At 43.8% G+C, this 21516-nt stretch overlaps 1 protein-coding gene across 1 annotated transcript in view; it reads left to right on the top strand.

Moving 5' to 3' along the window:
* The window catches only part of begain (brain-enriched guanylate kinase-associated), a 66564-nt gene extending 46150 nt beyond the window's left edge, over positions 1 to 20414 (top strand). The window contains exons 6-8 of the mRNA XM_028973779.1: positions 12663 to 12770; positions 16018 to 16101; positions 17812 to 20414. Coding sequence (XP_028829612.1) covers positions 12663 to 12770; positions 16018 to 16101; positions 17812 to 19251 — 1632 coding nt within the window. The 3' untranslated portion in view covers positions 19252 to 20414. The remainder of the gene's footprint in view (positions 1 to 12662; positions 12771 to 16017; positions 16102 to 17811) is intronic.
* Positions 20415 to 21516: the final 1102 nt, after the last annotated feature.

Below are 21516 nucleotides of genomic sequence, written 5' to 3'. Positions count from 1 at the left end.
AAACATGGGTTTAATACATGGTGGACAGGACAAGGGAATCATCACCAAACAATGACCTGAAGGCGAACAGACACAAACAGGAGCAGCTTTATAGTGGCCCCTGCCGGACCAGATCATGACACTACCCTCCCTCCTAGGCGCCTGCCGCTCCGGTCAGTCTCTGGCAGACCCCACTGGGCAGTCTGCCACTCTCCTCATCTCGGCTATCGCTAGGAATTGTGCTACAGGTCTCCTCGACCCCACCGTAGCTTTCATAGGCTGTCGAGGTCCGACCACATGAATTTGCCAGTACTCCCCACCTCTGGAATCGCCAGGGGAAACATGGACAGTGTGACAGATCTTCTCGACCCCACGGTAGCTTTTGTAGGCCACTGAGAGTCTGTCTCGCTTGGGGAAACGTTAAAAACATGGCATGGACCTTGGCAGTAGACTGGCGATTACCGGAGGATCGTAGCTGGAATCCTGATGAGATGGTGGCATTGGGGGAAGTCCATACACGGAATCTTGAACACAACCAGACATGGGACTATGGGGCAGGCATCCTTGACCGTCCAGAAAACTCATCAGACACCTGCGGAACATGAAGCCAACACTGGCCAGGGACAAGGGGGGTGGCACCATCCTCCCGGCGAACCACGGCTCCTTGGATCTCAGCGGGGGGGCATCGGCTGCATCCAAATCAATCCTTCATGATGGCTGGACATATGCATGACGTCACAAAACAGGGGTTTAATACATGGTGGACAGGACAAGAGAAACATCACCAAACAAACAACGATGAACAAACAGGAACAGGGCAGCTTTACACAATCATACACAGGTGAACACAATCATAAAACATGGTGGACTGGATCATGACACACTAGGTACAGAAATGTGGACAAGGTAATACATACAAAAATGACGGGCCATGACACAGTGGAAACAAAGTACATTTATCTTAGTGACAGCAGGTGAGAACTATTAGGAAACCAGGAACACACAGACCGACAATACACACTACTCTCACGTCCACGAACTGAGGGGGGAAGGAAGCATAGAGGCAGGTGTTTCTGGTAACAGTGATTTATTAAATACAAATTAAATGGCACAAGGCCCGAAAACAGGGAAAAACAAAAAGAGGAAAAACAGAAACTAACCCGCATGTGTGTGCTGATTGCCAGAACTGAGAACACATGAATCATATGTTGCACAATCCATATAAATGTCACTGCCAAGGATGGGCCCTCAGTCCCTCCAACCTGCACAAAAAAAAGTCAGGGCCAACCCTTCCTATGTGCGGGCCCTGTCTCCGCATGTCCCCTCTGACGTGTCTTGCATTGTTCCCTGCCCCATGCAGGTAGGCAGTCCCGGAACCTCCGGCAACCGTTTACTACACCCCTGAGTGGTGCATTCTATGCACAGGCAGCCCCTCTCGCTTCACATCCCTGCTGGCAGTGCGACCAGCTTCCCTTCCTGCTCCATGGAGGGAGGTGGTCCCAGAACCTCCGGCAACCGTTTACTACACCCCTGAGTGGTGCATTCTATGCACAGGCAGCCCCTCTCGCTTCACATCCCTGCTGGCAGTGCGACCAGCTTCCCTGCCTGCACCGTGGAGGGAGGTGGTCCCAGACCCTCCGGCAACCATTTACTGCACCCCAGGGTGATGTTTTCTGGGCATGTGCCGGACCATCCGGCCAGCCCCTTCTGCATCCATTGAGACAAGCAGGCACTCTCCCTGCCTGTCCTGGCTGGATCCTCATGCCATCCTGGGGCTCCGTGGCACTCCGCCCCTATAGAGCCGGACCCAGGCCCATGATTGGCCTGCCCTCCTTACTGGATACCGGAGGACCCAGCTCCGTCACTCAGTCGGGTCAGGAACTTCTTCTCTGGGGTTCTGCTCCACTGCTTGGTCGCCATCTGGTGGACAAAAAGAGGGGAAGTGGAGGCGACATATGGACACCAAAGACACGCACACACACACAGACATAGACAGACAAAAGAGAGGGTCATCTGGTTCCCTCTCTGGGCTATTCGGGACCTCCTCAGGAGGCTCAACCAGGATCACAGGAGGCCTGACCCTCTCACCACCTGCCAGTGCTGAGTTTTCCTGCACAGGATCCTGGCTGGTGCTGGGTGTGGTGGTGGGGCAGGCTTCGATCCCTGGATCAGTCTCTGGCCGATCAAACTCAGTCTCTCCAGGAAGTCCCAATAACCCATCTTGTCTGTCTGCACCCCAGCCCCATGCTGACACAGTCTTTTCCGCATCTGAGAGTGATGGAAGAGCAGCAAAGCACACGCTACAGGATGTTAGGAAGGGCTGCTCCTGAGAAGGGTCCAGGTACCATGGGTATTTCCCACAGGGGGCTGAGCGCGTTGCTGGAGATGGTGGTGGGCGTGTGGCATGGACAGTGGTAGACATCCTCTACAACAGGTGGGGGTGCTGGAGCTGCACTGCCATTCTGTTGGGGAACGTCCGGTCAGAGCTTCCCTTTGGTGTCTGCGACCGGAGATGGGGAAGCGGATTCCCAGTGACAGTCTTGGCTGCCGACTTCCCAACACCCTCATCCACCAGCTTACCCCCATGTTGCAGTCTTCCTCATCACTGTCTGTTTCTCCCTTGTCAACATCGCACCCCCTGAAGTCACATGGGTCGTCACGGATCTCGGGACGATTGCGGACGGGCATGATAGGCAGAGCCATCCCGGCCTCGACCGCCCACCAACTCATGTTATCCTCACTCTTGTCGTCGTCCGTGTCTCCCTTGTTGTTATCGCTCCCCCAGAAGTCAAGTGGGTCGTCACGGACTTCGCGATGATTGCGGACGGGCACGATGGGCACAGCCATCTTGGTCCTGACCGCCCACCAACTTACATCATATTCGCTCTTGTTTGTTGTCCATATCCTCCCACCGGAAGTCCCGTGGGTCGTCCACCCTGCTTAAACCTTTGAGCCAGGGCGCTATCAGCTCCCATGGGCAGAACTCCGGCCATCCGGCTCATCTCCCCAATGAATGAACACTTCCGTTGCCACTTCAGGGTTTTGCGGACCACCTGGGTGGCTTGACCCCCGAATCACAGGGAAGAAACCACTCAACCAGTGGGGCTCGTCTGTGTGGTTCTCCTCTGCCTTTTACCTCTGCGCTTTTGGTTGGGCCTGCAACATTCTGTCACGTCCATGAGCTGACGGAGGAAGGAAGCGTAGATGCGGTACATTCCGGTAACAATGATTTATTAAATACAAATCAAATGGCATGAGGGCTAAATCAGGGGAAACAAAAATCCTGACAACTACGGTCCAAAACGTGGGACCGGAGTCCCTCCCGAGTCCTGACAGTTTCCTAAACCAGTCAAGATTCTGGTAGTTATTACTTGTTTTCCCTTTGCAAAAGGCTTCTAGTCCTACAACATTCTTTGGCCATCTTGCTCCCTGGAGGCCAGAAGTACTGTATTGTTACACGGCTCTATTGATTTCCATCCACATATTTTCAATGATGTATACAACAGGGTCCTGCATAGGCCATAGACAAACCTTCACTGTTCCACCTTATTGTCCTGACAACCTTCAGGAATTCTCAAGTATTTCTTCAAATAGTGTTCAGAAGAGAATAGCACCACCTCTACACAATGACAGTCACTTCACTTTCTCTTCACTTTTCATACAGATACAAAGAAAAGGTCTCACAAATACATGAAATGCTCATACAGATACAGGTGAAATGGACAAACACATCTTGATACAGATGTATGTGAAAATAATTTTTATGTAACAAAAATAACATACAGGCTTTAGCATAAAACGTAAACTGTGTGTAAACGTTAAGCAACATTGAAGATTTTTCACGTCATTTTTTGTGCATGAAATCATTTCAGTATATCCAGAAGGTGGTTCACTACATCATTATATAACTGTGTGATCATGGTTTGCCAGCAGGCTGTAGTGACAAGCACAATTTGCATGCGGCGAGAGTGGAGGGCGGCAACTGGGAAGACAAGAAATCCGCGTGCAGGCTGGACTTTGTTACCATAGAGTCAGTCCATTCAAATCAGTGCTCTGAAGGCGAGAGCGAGGTCCAGAAGCAAACAGGGTCGAAGCCAGGGAAGCAGTGAGAGAAATGCCAGTAGCATTTCTTTTTCTTTTTCAACAGTAGCCCTAAAACACCACAGTAGGTTGAGTGTGACCCTTGAAATGAACTCAGAAAAATGTTTTGCATGTCTTGGCATTAGCCAACAAACGCTTGAAAATCACCCAGAAATGAGTTTAGCAAAAAATAAATGGATAAAATTCCTGAATGTATAGTATTTGCTACAATTGTAATCAACTTCTACAGTTTAATCCATTTCAATAATGAAATACCTTACGTATATAGTCAATTTGAATGTGTTTCACATGTGTTTATGTAGCAAAAGTCTGAAATATTTCCTAAACGTCTTCTCATACTCAGTGCCTCATTACCATTGCTTTAATTATATGATAATGATGAAAATGAATTATGCATATTCAGCTATATTTATTGTACAAAAAAGTACAGTTTATTATTTATGTACTAAAAAAGGCATGATATGGCTCAGATGCTGGATCAGAAGTTGTACATCTATGTTTACGTCTCTGTGAGAATGTATATTTCTAAAGGGTGTATAACTGAAGTGTGAAGGTGATTGTGGCCCTTAAGAACTCTGATTTGAGCTATTTTGCTGTCATCGTTGCTCTAGTGGTGGCATGCTTTGTAGAAAGTCTGGTGGACAATGCATATCTTCGCAATTTGGTGTGCCTGGCTACATTCATCTGCTCACCACTGTGTATGTGTGAGAATGTGATCAATACCAACTCCTCCTCTCACAGCATGAGACTCTCTCTCACCAATCTCAAAGCAATTACATGATCAGAGGCTGAGAACAATCAATGAACAAAGTGGTTGGTTGCCTCAGAGCCTTGTTAGCCAAACCATTGCCTGAGAGCTTGTGTTAATATCACACAAGCCTTCTGTACTGAGAGCCTCTGCTGTCATATGTTACAAATGAATGCAATTGGATGTTTTGTTGGTCGACATCAAGAGTAATGGGAAATCTATCCTGACATGATGTGGTTAGTGTTTTCACAGGTTGTTGGCACATTTCCATTTTGAATCAGGTCTCCTTAACACAAGCAGACTGCCTGTGAAATTAATGTTTCAGCTCTGCTATAGTCAATTAAGGAGAGCTGATTGCTTAAGACGTTGGCCATTTGAACTGAGTGTGTACACTAATATAAACAGTACACACACAATTATGATCTTATATGATCACAATAATCACAAAAAGATTCAAAAAAATTGTTTTGTAATGGCTGCATTATGTTGATCCCTGCACTCATTTGAATCTTTATAGCTGCTGGGGGGGCTTATTTCCCAGCTTGAATCATTTTGATGCTCTCAGTTTTGCACTCACAAAGACCTGTGGTAATGTGAATGATCTCACGCAGCTTTGAACTGTATTGTTCAATTTTTTTTTATTTGTATTCCTGTGATTGCCATTTCCCCATTACATACCCTAGATGTACTAGGAAAAGGTTAACCAAAAAGTATAGAATTTGACTTTCAAGAGTAGAGAAAGCAGGTCAAATAAGGTCAAAGATGACATAAAATTATTTTCATGTCAACCCATTTACATGTTTTTTTAAGATGTTCTTTGAAACGAATTTAACAAGGTTAACCAAAAAATACTTTCATTGTACATGCACGAAGGCCTTGGGCAATGACTTTGATCTAGAAATGTGTTCAGCTCATCTTCAAAATAATGAGAGGAAACCACTTTTTCAGTGACTTCAATGTCATTCAGGGTTCTATGAGCTGGGCCTTGAATGCCATTTAAGGATTCACTCTGATGATTAAAATCAGTTTGTGTAACATTTGCTGCTGAAAGAAATTAGTAAACTTTCATGTTATGAACATACTAAAAGCCTGGAAGAAATAGTTGGCAAACATTGTTTGTTTTTGAACCTGTCTTTTAAAAGTTGTATCACTTGAAGAAATTACTAACAAAAGAGAGCCAATTCTCTAACAAACTCACTATCCAAAACTGCTGAATCCAGAACTGGTTTGTATCTCATCAGTGAAGCATGGTGACTGCTGACCAGCAGGATGAAGGGTTTTGGTATTGTCTGTGCAAGGCATAATGCAGCTCGATAAGGTCCCGAAACATTCAGCAAAAGGTAAAAGGAATTTTTTAAGGCAAATAAGTGGAATGTTATGCAAAGTCAATTACCTGACCTGAATCCAATTCTGAAATCTGAATGGAAAATGCCCAAAGAACAAGCAGGAACCAAAGACAGCTGCCGTAGAGGCATTGCGTAGCATCATCAGGCAAGTCTTTCCAGACTTGCCTGACTTTCACTTCCTTAAAAAGTGTGAGGCACTTCCTACACGTTCACCTGATTTGGATGTACAGTGAATCCGGAGAGTATTCACAGCACATCATTTTTCCACATTTTGTTATGTTATAGCCTTGTTCCAAAATGGATTCAAACATTATTTTTCTCAGAATTCTACACACAACACCCCATAATGACAAAATTTACTTCAGGTTTTAGCAAATCACATGTACATAAGTATTCACAGCTATTGCTGTATAAGTCTAGTGGAAGTGTTTTTGAATGTGATGCCACAAGCTTGGAACCAGTTTGGCACATTCCTTTTTAAAACACCTCTCAAGCTCCATCGGGTTGGGTGGGAAGTGTCGGCGCACAGCCATTTTAAGATCTCGAAAGAGATGTTCAGTCAGAAGAGATGTTCAATCGGGCTCTGACTGGACCACACAAGGACATTCACAGAGTTGTCCTGAAGCCACTCCTTTAAAATAGAGGCATCTGACAGATTGAATTTGAATTTGGGCATGTAATAAATAAGGAAACTCTTCTGTGAGGATGCACTGTTTTCTATTTTTTCCCTATCCCATCAAGACCACTTTGTGCGAGACCAAATAGCGTCAAGACCAAGACAAGACCGAGACCACAAAAAAACACTACTGGTCAGGATAGAGGGAAAGATGACTGCAGCATCCTGGAAAACAAGCTCCAGAGCACTCTTGAACTCAGACTGGGTTGACTGGCACTGTACGACTGATACTGAAATATGTGGTGTGAGAGATCTAACATTTAATAATCCTATTCTTTTATCGGAGGTGCTGGTGGTACGTTTAGTAGGAATGATGGTAACGGATAATAAATTGCTGAAACAGACACCCCGCACATGTCAGCATATTTATGAGTTTTATTATTAATGTTTCTTTTAGAATCTCTTGTTTTAATAGAGCGAGGTAAAGACACAGTGTCAATATTGTACATGCTGGATGGCGGCTCTACGCAAATGGCAGAGGCAAGTGGTTTAGGGAGTCCTTCTGCCGCCCGGTCTCGGCTCTGCGAGTCAGTTTTGTTTTTTGAATCTAAGACTATGAGCCAAATTTGAGACAACTGAGTGCCCGCCCAGACCAGGCTTCCCCCAAAATGTTGGCCAGTTATCAATAAAGCCCACTTTATTTTTCGGATACCACCCCGACAACCAGCTATTTATATCGAGGAGTCTGCTACAGGTCTCGTCACTACGCCAAAACTGCGGTAATGGGCCAGAGCAGATTAATTAATTAATTAATTAATTTTATTAGTTAGTATAAATTAATGAAACTGTTCGTTCTTGTAACCTCTATTGTGCCATGCCTCTTTCATGCCAGGTAACATCAGGTGAGTGTTCTTTACATACAGTGCTTGTGTCTCATTTTTACAAACTAAATTTCTGACAGCACTGGCAAAGGGGCAATTGATTAAAGCATGTGAGTCTGTGATTACAAGACTTATTCCATATCATTTAAAAATATTTTAAATCAATATTTTGAGATACTAAATCATTATTTCCAATTAAGGGATGTCTTTATTTTCATCACGCTGGTAGAAACGTAGTTTCGGCATAAGGTTTGAAGTTTGTTTATTGAATTGTTAATTCTGCTCTACCACCTCATTTTACAGTAGCTTTTAAGGTACGATGCTTTTGAGAAAGGCTACACAAATCTAAGATGATTTGTAAGTTGGGCTTTTCAAACTACTTAGGGTTCATATGCTTTTTTGGGAAGCGCATCCATGTTTCATTAGTAAATCAATGTCTGGTCCTTTGAGCGTCATGTACTTCAGGGTACATGCTTGTTTTCGACAAAAATGTTGCTATGACAACACAATACCGGAACATCTGAGCAGTAATTGAATTCTGGAAGGAAACGTATTAATTATTTTGTATCCCTTTGTCTGTGCTTTTGGCCGTCTCTCAATAAGGTGTCAGTGCTGTGATTGTGTCAGAATAGGCAAATATGGAGCTACTGGGGCTTAGCTGAGCCTGATGCACCTCCTCTATTATAATTTGACAGTATTAGATCAATTAATGCTGGAACAATTCAACGCCATGGACTTGGTGCTATGACTGTGCTGTGACTGCAGCACGTTCTAATTTTAACAATAACATGGTTCAGGTGACGTCTTACTGCTGCGTATGCAGATTGCAGGTCTGTCTTTCTCTGTCTCTTTCACTAAACTGGGACGTGATTTCCTTTTACACTCCATCCAGAGTGAACAGTGCCTGCAGCGCCATGACTCATGGCTCATTGTGGGCGCTCGTGCTGTAATTAAAGCTAGATATTCTTCTCTTAATATGGAAAGCAACTGCTTCCATTCATCATATGCTAATTCCCTGAACCATCACCTCCATGCATTTAACTGCTGCTACCTGCCCAATTTCAATAAGATTTGATGCAACACACACATGGGCTTGCTGTATGAGCTGCTTACTAAGTAGCACTGCAAAATTCAGTCAGTGCAAAAGAAGGAATATAAAAAGGTGTGCCAATTGAGGTCTGGAGTGTGAAGTTTGCTTCGATTCAGCAGAACTGTGTGGTCCATAAAGTACTAGTTGGAGGCTGAGTGGTTTTGCTTTGCAATTTCAGTTTGTCTGCTTAATAATGTTCACATACATGACTAATCTTATTATTATAAATCATAAAAAAATATTGAACATGTCACCAATCTTCTAACTAAATATGTTTCTAAAGGTGCTATGGTTGACTATCCCATTCACATAAAACCTGTTGCACATTGTCCTGAACATTGGTCTGGTGGTGCTGGAGAGGCTTTTCCCGATCTGGACAGACTGAGGGCTCTCAGTCAGAAAGTCCAAGATCCAGTTGCAGAGGGAGGTGTTCAGGCCAATCAGGCTCACCTTCTCAATCAGGTGCTGAGGAATTATGGTGTTGAATGCTAAACTGAAGTCTATGAACAGCATTCGTGTGTACAGTATGTGTCTTTATTGTCCATCAATATTGTTCATCAATATTGGATTTATTATTTTTTACAAACTCAAACCCCTTTGTTTCCCTCTTCATCCTCCCATCCAGTGTCACGCCCGCGAGCTGACAGGGGAAGGAAGTGCAGAGGCGGGACATGCTGGTTAAGGGATTTTATTATAAATACAATAAAAGAACACAAATAAACAAGGCACAATGGCCGAAAAGGGAAATAAAGGGGGACAACGTAACTTAGCCCGCAGGCGTGTGGCGATTGCCAGAACTCAAAACACAAGTATACCGTTGCAAGGTCAAGATCACACCAGAGTCCACAAAAATGTCGTCCCTGCAGAAGGGGCGGAGTTACAGACATTTGACCATTGTCAGAATTGACTCCAGCTGGCAGCCTCACCTGGAGCCAATCCTGACAGAGCCCCGCCTCCAAGGGCTACGTCCTCGGAGCCCCAGCAGTACCATCAGTGGAGGTGGCGGGGCGGACGGCGGCAACCACAGGGCTCCTGCCCTGCTGTGTCCTCCCCTTAGAGGACCCAGTCCCTCAGGCTGGCTCCCCGATGTGGTCCAGCATGGCAGCCCCGGTCCCTCAGACTGGCTCCCCGACGTGGTCCGGCGAGGTCCAAGCACCCCAGTCTGGTGTCTTGTGGGACCATGCAGCCCCTCTCACTGCACGTCCCTGGTGCCAAGGTGGGGGCTTTGCCAGACCATCCGGCTAGCCCTTTCTGCATCCGTTGGGACAAGCAGGCCCTCTTCCTGCCTGTCCCAGCTGGGTCCTCAAGCCTACCAGGGGGCTCTATGGCGCGCCACCCCTCTGGAGGCGGACGCAGGCCCATGCCTGGCCCGCCCTCCATACCGGCTACCGGAGGACCCAGCTCCGTCACTTCCCCACCCACCCTCCCCTCAGGAAGAGCCCCCAACCCAAACTGCACCCCCCAAAAAATTATTTGGGGGACCACCCCCCCGGCTGGACTTTGGGTACCTTGGGGCTCGTCCACCTCATCCTGGACCAGTGCAGTGCAGATGGGTCGCCATCTGGTGGACAAAAAGAGGGGAAGTGGGGGCGACATATGGACACAAATGCCACGCACACACACACACAGACAGAGACAGACAGAAGAGAGGGTCATCTGGCTCCCTCTCTGGGTTCTCCGGGACCTCCTCAGGGGGCACAGCCAGGATCACGGGAGGCACAACCTTCTCGCAGCCCGCCAGTGCTGGGCCTTCTTGCACCGGATCCTGACTGGTGCTGGATGAGGTGGAGGGGGTTCGATCCCTGGCTCAAACTCCGCCCTCAGTCTCGGCAGGAAGTCCTGAAAACTCATCCTGTCTGTCACTCCCTGCTGCCAGAGGGCTGCGCCCCAACCCCATGCTGACGCAGGATGGTGGTGATCTTCTCCGCGTCTGAAAGTGATGGAAGAGCAGCAAAGAACACGCCACAGGATGTTAAAGTGACTGGCATGTACTTGCTGCTCTACTGAAGGGCCCCAGGACCATTGGGATTTCCCACATGGGGCTGGGCACGTCAGTGGAGATGGTGGTGGGCGTGTCGCGTGGGGGGCATTCTCTACAGCAGGCGGGGCGCTGGTGCTGCGCTGACATTCAGCTGGGGAACATCCGGGCAGAGGGAAGGCGGGTCTCTGACTGCAGCTGGAGAGGCGGATTCCCTGCGAGGCAGTCCCGGCACCGCAGTTGCCCTCTTTCACCAGCTGTCCATACACTGTTGGGAGGGACATGGGTCATCGTCTTCCTCGTACCCCCAGAAGTCACATGGGTCACGATCTCGGACACCCACCAAACCACGTCATCGCCACTTTCGTCATCCGTGTCCTCCCACCGGTGACTCCGAGGGTCGTCCACCCAGAGCCAATCCTGACATCCACGATCTGCTCAAATATCTTAACAATATCAAAATCATGGCTGCCCACTGCTCACCAATGGTGATGGGTTATAAGCAGAGGACACATTTCGTTGTGTGCACTGTGTGCTGTGCTGTGCATCACAATAACAATGCATTTGCTGATATTACAGTTGACTGATGTTGTGTACTCCTCCAACTTTATAGTGGTTCCTGTCTGCCAGATTCTCATCTGCTTCAGAACCAGTATTATGCATCTGACGAGCGGTCTGAATGCTGGAATTAGCAGAACAGTGACGTTGTCACACTGTCTGAGATTGGTGCAGGGCTCTGCCCGGTAAGCACCAAACCCTGAGATATGAGATTACTAATGTTAAATTGATGAATTCACTAGAAGAAAATGTATTTAAGAGTGTCAGTGAACATTTGAGAACCAAATGTCCATTTTCTTCAGTTCAAAGCAAGGGATCATTACATAGCCATATTCATAGTTAACCCAAGGCCTCTGTCTCTGGTATAAGAGACTTAATATGAACATATTTCTGGTACATCCCTTCTATTTCCCTTGACAAGGTCTGATAAAATGGTTATAGGAGAGGATTGCTGAGAATATTATTATCAGGCCTAGTAACTATGGCAAATCTGGGAGCTTTTAAAATGAGAGACATATGGACAATATAACTGAAAAAATAACATGAATTAGATTTAACAAGTAATGACACTTTACAGCAATGCCTCTATAGTTGATCTGAGTAATGTGATGTCTATTCTAGACCTGGTCTGATTTTTTAGTCTCGACCAGCCATGGTCTTGGTCTTGCCTTAGTGTGTCTTGGTCTTGGTGCCCTCTGGTCTCAGAAATGTCTTGATTTTGGCGGTCTTGACTACAACACTAGCACCATGTGCTATGCTCTGCTGTGTATCACAATGACAAAAACAATCTCTTAAACTTTAATGCTGTCATCACCAACAAATGCTTTTGTATGATGTACTAAATACATTTCAGTAAGCGTATTCAGTATGTTTCCATTCCAGTTTATTACACAGTTTATGGACATCTGAGGTTAGATGTCTTTGTATGTGTGGATTGGATAGTTTGTTACCAATATCTGGTGATTCATTTAGAAAATTGGTGACGTGATCAGTCCATTTTTTACTGTATATTCACATCTCATAACAATGCACTGTGTAACCAAAATCATTAGCCTAAATATTATGATGATTTTTGGGTGAAGTACATGTCATAAATACAGTGGACTGTCATAGATTGTTAAATACTAGACAGAATTCTTAGGATGTCATAAACATGAATCAAAATTGCTGGTAGTGCTAGTGATAGAGGTAGTGATAGCTGCAGATGACGATTTAAATAAAAAAAACTAAATACATATAATAAAACACTGTAGACATCACTGACATGGCAAACAGTTCAAAACCTTACATAGCTTGCATAACTTACAATTGTTAACCACAGTACTTTGTTATTAATAAATAATAATGTTGCCTCATGTCTTCTAGACCCAACACCACGAGGAGGAGAAGAGAGCACTGAGTCGGGAAATCATTGTTCTCAACAATCACCTGATGGAAACCAAGTTAACCATCAAAAAGCTCAGAGATGACAATGTGAGTTTCAATCCAGTAACAATTCAAAACAACCAATAGTGATTTAAATAATATAATAAAAATGATTCAGTTGAAACCTTTGCTCATAAGTCACAGTGCTGGAAAGAGGTTCAAAGCCAGACTTATCTAAGAACTTCACAAAGGAAAAACAATAAGAGTGACACTTAGAACAGAAAAGAATACATCTGTTCCCAAATAAACATACAAATCTAAGTTTATCAGAATACAATACATTACAAATAATTGATCAAGCAGTATGTTCAATAATTCTAAAAACAAATTATAAATAGCAATACTGTATGACACACTTAGGAAACCATTAGGATGGCAACAACTAGGAAAATAGTAAATCTGAGGTTCTAGGTTAAGAGAAGGAGAAGATTGGACAATCTCAGAGTTTGCCGAATCAAGGTTTTTGTCATATTAAAAAACCCCTTGTGACTTAGACAGAAGTGATTGAGGTCAAAGTGTGAACCTATACTACTGACGATAGCTGTCTTCTGCCAAGGTGCAGTTTATAATCTATAAGAAGAGCACGTAGCAGAAACAGCTGTTCTTAGCATTACAATATTTGCAACATTGTGTGAGTGTTGATGAAATGATGCACAAAGCTAATTTACTGTCATGCTCCCTGAGTCACTGAATGATACTGAATGAATGGCTGTTTGGCTGTTTGTCTGAGCTCCTGCTCCCAACTGAGTACAATTAAGACCTACTCTGTTACTGACTGAAACCATAGGGAGCTTTTAATGGAAGAAACTCCATTATCTGGAAGCCACAGCTAGACCAAATAAAATTGCTGGGTATTGCCGTTCTTCCTAAGTCAATGAGAGCCAAATTGACAGGAGCCTTGCTCATGGTAATCTCTATGAAAGGCTTTTTTTTTATTAAATAAATTGTTACTGTCATTAAAAGAGGTCTGTGTTGACACCAGAAATACCCAAGATGCATTTTGTGTGTTGTTTGTCTTTGGTCCTTTTGAAAGGTAATTTTGTCCAGAGACAGACACAAAATGGAACTTTAAATAAAAGTGAATAGAACCTTCCCTGTCATTTTCCCTACATTCATATCCATGACAATGACAATGGCACCATTTTCTACAGGACTTTGAGGCACAAAAGTCATGAACACAGCCAGCAGAGAGTAAGAAGCGGGCAGACAGTACTTCAGATAACTCAAAATATCAGTTGGTTTTAATTATGCTAACCTATTAAAATATACATTTCAGGGAGCATTTTAGACCTTTAGATTAATTATATTACACCAGGATATATCCATTAGTCAACGGATAATGATGTCACATCTGTCAAATTGAGAAAAAGTATGCTCAAACTTTTTCATGTACCTGTGAACATAAAATAATGATTTGTTTAAGTCAAAAATCTTCAAAGATGTAGGTTTCCTTTGACATACTGGAGAAATGTCATGATATGCTTGTAAATTACAGTTGTATTGAGACAGACAAATATACCTATTTTAATTTTCTCTCACTTCCCAAATTATACATTTTAAGCATCTTTAGTAAACCACACGATGGCTGTAGGGACCTTAATCTGTGCCATTAAAATCATGGCTTTGCACTACAATTACATTAAGACACTCCTAAAATCAAATTATCATAATTTATCTTTATCTTGTATGTGCACAGCAGTAGCAATGCACTTTAACAGCATGCCTTCACAATGCAGCAAGTCTGTCATACAAAATTATTTACAGTATTTACAGTGTATTTACAGTATCTACAGCACATCACTTTTGCTACATTTTGTTATGTTACAGCCTTTTTTACTCAGCCTTCTACACACAATGGGAAAAAAACAGTTTACTTGAGGTTTTTTGCAAATTTATTCAAATAAAAAAATACTGAGAAACATAAGTATTCACAGCCTTTGCCATGAAGCTCAAAATTGAAGGTCTGCAGACCACTGAGACATGATTGACTTGAGGCACAAATCTGGGGAAGCTTTTCTGCTGCTTTGAAGGTCCCAATGAGCACAGTGGCCTCCATCATCCGTAAGTGGAAGAAATTCAAAACCACCAGGACTCTTCCTAGAGCTAGCCGGCCACTTAAACTGAGTGATTGGCCTCAGTCATGGAGGTGACCAAGAACCAGATGGTCACTCTGTCAGAGCTCCAGAGGTCCTCTGTGGACAGATGAGAACCTTCTAGAAGGTTAACCCTCTCTGCAGTAATCCACCAACCAGACCTGTATGGTAGAGTGCCCAGATGGAAGCCATTCCATAGTAAAAGGCACATGACAGCCCGCTTGTAGTTTGCCCAAAGCACTTGAAGGACTCTCAGACCATGAGATACAAAATTCTCCGTTCTAATGAGACAAAGACTGAACTTTTTGGTGTGAATGCCGGGCATCACATTTGGAGGAAACCTGGCGCTGCTTATCACCAGGCCAATACCATTTACCATTTCAGCTGGAACTGGGAGACTAGTCAGGATCTAGCGATGTATGACTGCAGCAATATACTGAGACATCCTGGATAAAAACCTGCTCGAGATCGCTGTGGAGCTCAGACTGGGGTGACGGTTCATTTTTCAGCGGACAACGACTCTAAGCACACAGCCAAGAAATAAAAGGAGTGGCTTCAGGACAACTCTGTGAATGTCCTTGAGCATCCCAGCCACAGCCCAGAATTGAATCCGATTGAACATCTCTGTAGAGATCTTAAAATGTCTGACCGACACATCCCATTCTAACCTGATGGAGCTTGAGGGGTGCTGCAAAGAGGAAAGGATGAAACTGGCCAAGGAAAGATGTACCAAGCTTGTGGCATCATATTCAAAAGACTTGAGGCTGTAATTGCTCAAGTCCCAAAGATGTATCAACAAAGTATTGAGCAAAGGCTGTGAATACTCAATGTGATTTCTCAGTTGTTTTTTAAATACATTTTAAAGTAAACCTTTTTCACATTTTGGTGTGTTGTGTGTGTGTGTGTGTGTGTGTGTGTATAATTCTGAGGGAAAATTAGAATTAAATCCATTTTGGAATAAGGCTGTTGCATAACAAAATGTGGGAAACGTGATGTACTGTAAATACTTTCCGGATGCACTGTGTGTTCCAGTGATCTTTTATCAACTTAAGCGTCCTTCAGACATGCTGGTTGCACCGTTAGCATCACAGTTTCACCATCTGACCAGTGTTCTATTGGAAAAATGACCTGTCATCATGCCAGGACAGTTTTTGTACAGGACTGTGGTTGCTTGCAGTTGAAGGTGACTTCTCCTCCAACAGGACTTGTATCGGAAAGACTGTAACCTGGCTGCCCAGCTTCTGCAATGTGGAAAATCCCAATACAGATCCCACAAATTATCTGAGGTAAAACTTCTTTGCATTCATATTCAGTAATATTCATCTCTCCAACACAAGATTCCTTAAATTATTCAAATTGAAGTGTGTGAATAAATAAATAAATTAATGATTAAAATTATTAGTACTAGTTATAGTGTAATTGCTGCAGCCATTAGACTCTATGCTGACCCCTGACCACTGCTGCAAACACACATATAGGCACCTAAAGATTGTTGAAGAATTGGTTACAACATGCCCTGTTGCCAGTTACCTCTTTCAGTAATATAATGCACTTTGCACACAGGTTCACTGGTTTGAGCAACATGACCACAATGTTTAATTGGCACCCAAATTCCATGGGTCCCAGCCAACCAATCATCTGTAGCATTTGCCACAATACATGACTTGCAGGATCTGCTGTGCCAGATACTACAGGACACCTTCCGAAGTATTGTGGCATTCGTACCTCTATGAATCTCAGTTGCTTTGGAACCACTTTGTGGATTTGCACAATGTTAGGCACTTTATTTTAATGTTGTGGCTTATTGGTGTGTTAACTACAATCCAAATTTAATGGGCTGCCAGCTGAAAGTGAAGTGATTATCATTGTGAGCACACGGTGCACACAGTGAAATGTATCCTCTGCATTTAACCCACCACCCTTAGTGGGCAGCCTTGACAGGCACCCGGGGAGCAGGCACCAGGGAGCCGCTTCCTTAACCGCTAGGCCTTCACCCTTGGTGAGCGGTGGGTAGCCATGACAGGCACCCGGGGAGGAGTGTGTGGGGACGGTGCTTTGCTCAATGGCAACAAGGTGATAGCTTGGTGGATCTGGATGCGAACTGGCAACTTTCTGATTACGTGGCCGCCTCCTTAACTGCTAGGCCACCACTGCAAGCTTGCCTCTCACTGTTACTGTAAGTTTACATGGGGTAGAAAAGATCAAATAATCTTTACAAGAAATTTATTGGAAACTGTAATGGATATGATACTGTAGGTTAGTAACCATTATCAGTGAATCCAAGTTGAAGACAAAATCTGAGAGTAACACACTGTATAGCAGAAAACATGGTACTAGTGGCAATTTTGTAAATGCTACTATTGCAACAGAATGTCATTTTAATCAGTTTTTATATGATATTGTCCTGTAGTAAACTGAGAATCCCAGAATCAACATCACTTTGGTTGTTATTATTGGCAGCATATCACTCCTATTAAATATATTTATTAAGGCAGGTCATTAATGAAGTAATTAAATAGATTTCCAGTTGTTTGATGAAGTCCCTGAAGAAGCTGGATAAGCTGGACATACCTTTAAAATATGCAGGCTTACAAAATAAAAATCCATGTATTAAATGCATATATTTTATGGAACAGTGTCATATTCTATTACCTGCAAATTTTAAGCCTCTTTAAGGTACAACTGGGGACAAATTTAGCCAGTTGCTGATAACAAGAACATCTCCTTGACCCAGATGTCTATTAAGAAAAGCTCAAGGGGAAAAAGGCAAATGTCAGCCAGAACAACCTAATTGCTTCCTGTTCTTCAACTGCATGTGTACCTACATTGGTAAATGTTGATGAATGGACTTCTGTGTGGTCAGCAGAATTCTTGACAGGTTCATCTAAATAGTCAAATCCTTAGCCTTGCTGGTGTCCGAATAAATGGTTGCATGAACTGAGGCTCCTCAAGTTCCATTCACATGTACTGTGTTTTTTCTGGATTTTCCCCTTCAGCTGCCTATAGATTTCAGAGAACGTGTGAGCTCCCACATGGAGAAACATGGACGAGGGCAAACTAAGACTTTGTGCCAATCACCTTATACCGACGCTGTGCCAACTGCCATCATTGCCAAAGTGTTGGAGAAACCTGAGCCTGGTAGTAGCTGCCCAGTAACTCGTTCCCCCAGTCCCCAGCCCCAAGAGACCAGCTTTTTCCCTAATAGTAGAAGCACAGGGGACCACCTCCAGCAGCGAGTGGCCTACAAGATGTCTGACCTGTACTGCAGTGATACTGCACTATACTGCCCAACAGAGGAGCGTCGGCGAGATCGCTGGCAAGAGCGTCGGCAGAGTGCTGATATTCATGGCAGTGAGCTTCTGCATGGCCATAACTCAACTGATAGCAACCCTGAGGATGATGTTCTTGGCAGCTTCCATCCAGACCACCTTGATACTTCATTTCACAAGTTTGTCAGTTCACTTCCTGCCTCCAGTTCATACTCAAGTTTTAGTGCTGCATCAGATGATAAGGGAGTTCATGGTCCCAGTAGTACCCTGTCCTCGTCCCAGCAAGCTCTGTTCATTGATTGGCGGGAGGGTGGTGACTATGAGCATAAAAGCTCATCATATGAGAAGGACAGCCCTGGGTTCTCCAAGTCCCACAGTTTCCAGCATGTGGCTCACAGCAGTTCACAAAATGTAGGTTCATTGGCGTATACCCGCTCAGCATCCTGCTTTAGTGACCCCTACCACTCCCCACGCATTACTTCTTCTCGAAGGATTGGGGATCCTTCACTGACTCGGCCACTCAGGGACACTCAACGCAGTGGCAGTAGCCACGTTGGAGAGGATGAGCTAAGTGGCCGTTGGAGGCAGATGAGTGTTGAAGAACTCAATGCTTTTTCTTATCGTGGCCCTGGTCGAGTCTCTCCCTGCAGCTTCTCTGAGCAGCAGTTTGCCATGGGGCCAGCAAAGATCAAATTGGGCCCCCTCTACAGCAGCTTCCAGGAAGGGGATGATATAGTCTTCCGCAGTCATATGCTAGACCCATGCTTTGTTGACTCCTCAGCCAGCCCCAGCCTTGTCTCCAGCCCAAAACCTTGTGGCCTGGTCCATCGGAAGCCAGAGAAAGGGGCCAAATACCGGGCATCCAAAGGAGACAGCATGGAGTCCAGCAGCAGCCTGTTTCACACTGGAAGCTCCAAGGACAAAGAGAGCCTGCCAGGAGGAAACATCAAAAAGGACTATGTGGATGTCAGCCCAAAGAGCTCAGCAGAGTCTCTACACCAAAGTTCTCTGGAGACCTCCAGCATCCAGCATTATCCAAGAGAAAAGCACCAGATTCTTGGATCTCAGCAACAGACGCCAAAACATTACCAAAAATTTTGCACCACGGGGCTGACCAGAAAGGACAGCCTTACAAAGGCACAACTGTATGGAACACTATTGAACTAAACCTATTTTTTTCTTCTTTGCATGTTTATGTAGGGGTTGTTCTCATAGGCCTGTGGACCTAATTGTTTTATGTTTTTTGTTTTTAGGGCTGCAAAACTTCTTTGTAAAACATTAACATTAATCCACTGAAATTCCATAATAGGGTAAATTGAAAGACTGACACATTAGAGATCTAAATCTTTTCCATCTAGCATATACTGAATATGTCAGCATGGTTTTTGTTCTTCAACAACGTATGCATACAGCGTGTCATGTTAATGATCCATTTTGCAATGTGTCCTGCTGCATTGTGTATTTATCCGTCTTTTCTTATTATGATGGATAATGTAAACTTACACCTGCATGGAAAGATAGGCTATATTTTCATGTGTTGTTTGACTTTGCAGACATCAGAGGTATGTCTTGAACATGCTCAGATTTTCAGTACCAGGTGATTATGCTCATGCCAGCAAGTGAATTCATGAAGAAAACAGGAGAGAGAAGTCTGCTGTTTTGTTCACTTTTTCACACATTCCACATCCTGAGACAATTAAGGATTAGTCACTTCACTTGGATCATTAACTCCATGGGTATTTAAAGTTTAAATGAGAAACATTTTGGGCATCCTGACTGCTTTAGTGATAAAGATAAGAAAGTGTGTCATGAAGTTGCCTTGAAAAATCTACACGCATAGGTTGGTACTGAGCATAGACTGAGAACTGAGCTTTATTACTTAGGCCAATAGACACATTTTACTCAGTTAATCAAAAAGTTAATTGAAATTACTATGTTCAAAACAGCTTTTAGAGCACTTCAACTGCTTATTGTGTTATAGAGATATATTTGATTTAGTTACATTTTTGCCCAGGAAACTTATTTATTCCCATCAGATACAGTACATCCAAGAAGTATTCGCACATCACTTTTTCCACATTTTATTATGTTACAGCCTTATTTTAAAATTGATTGAATGCATTTTTTCCTCAGAAATATACACACAACACCCCATAATGACAACATGAAAAATGTTTACTTGAGGTTGTAAAACACTGGGGAGAGCAGAGAAAAAAACTCTCTCTCTACCCACAAAAGCACTGTATTCAAATCACTCCAACCTAGATGTTACCTGGCAGAAAGAGACATGGCACAATAGAGGTTAAAAGATTTCTAATTTATTAACACCAGTAAATTATTATTGCAGTTACATGTGAATATTGTATGTAAAAAAGGTACCAATGTTACAGAGAAAACCAAAATGAAGATCAGGAGGAAAAGATAGAAAAGGACAGCACAGCCTAAACCAAGTTTCAGAGACATCACCTGATCCAGGAGAAAAATGAGAGGAGAGAGCAGACTTGAAAACCAGAAAATCCGGTTTCGATGGAAAGGCAGCTGGCAAAGAAAAGTCCCTTCCCCACATGTGAACAGATCTCCATACACCTGGCCTACAGGAAGCTGTCACAGACCAATCAGAACCTGTTGTTTCTGAACCTGTTGTGTCACGCCCCTGGTGCCTGACGTCTGGGGAAGACAAAGAGAGTAGGCGGTCCCGACGGCCGACACCTCACACGTTTGGCTCGGGGGAGGGCCGGTAACTGTTGCAATGCCGTTCGGCAAAGACATGCAAAAATGGAGGTGTTGAATCTCCATGCAGGTTTCGCACTGTGCCAAGCTGTCGACTGTAGGACCTCTTATATACAGATGTGTGTCTTTGGCAGGTCCAATTATCTGTTTTCCACAGCTGGACTCCAAATAAGCTGCAGAAACATCTCATGGATGATCAGTGGAAACAGGATGCATCTGAGCTCAATTTTGAACTTCATGGCAAAGGCTGTGAATAGTTGTGTTGTCACGGCATTAGTGTGAACAGATTAGAATGGTAAACAACATACGGGGTTTTATTACATAAAACAGGAGCACACAGCAATACACGACAGACATGTTAAGGACCCGATGAGGACAAGGTACAAAAAGTGAACATATATATATATATACGACCAGCTGCACACAATCACAGTAAGTGGGAACACAAACGCATAGCCGGAGTACCCCCTCCAGAATCAAATGCTGACATTTGTTCATGTGTTTTTTTGTTTTTTTATAAATTTGTAAACAAGTAAAACAAGTAAACTTTTCTTCACATTGTCATTATGGGGCGTTGTGTGTAGAATTTTGAGGGGAAAAAATTAATTAAATACATTTTGACATAAGGCTGTAACATAACAAAATGTGGAAAATGTGATGTGCTGTAAAATAATTACACATGCAATTAAATTCAATGTGTCC

Source organism: Denticeps clupeoides, chromosome 1 (genome assembly GCF_900700375.1).
Source record: "Denticeps clupeoides chromosome 1, fDenClu1.1, whole genome shotgun sequence".
NCBI classification, from domain to species: Eukaryota; Metazoa; Chordata; class Actinopteri; order Clupeiformes; family Denticipitidae; genus Denticeps; species Denticeps clupeoides.
Note: the sequence above shows the minus strand (reverse complement) of the source record. Positions and strands in the feature narration are given on the sequence as shown.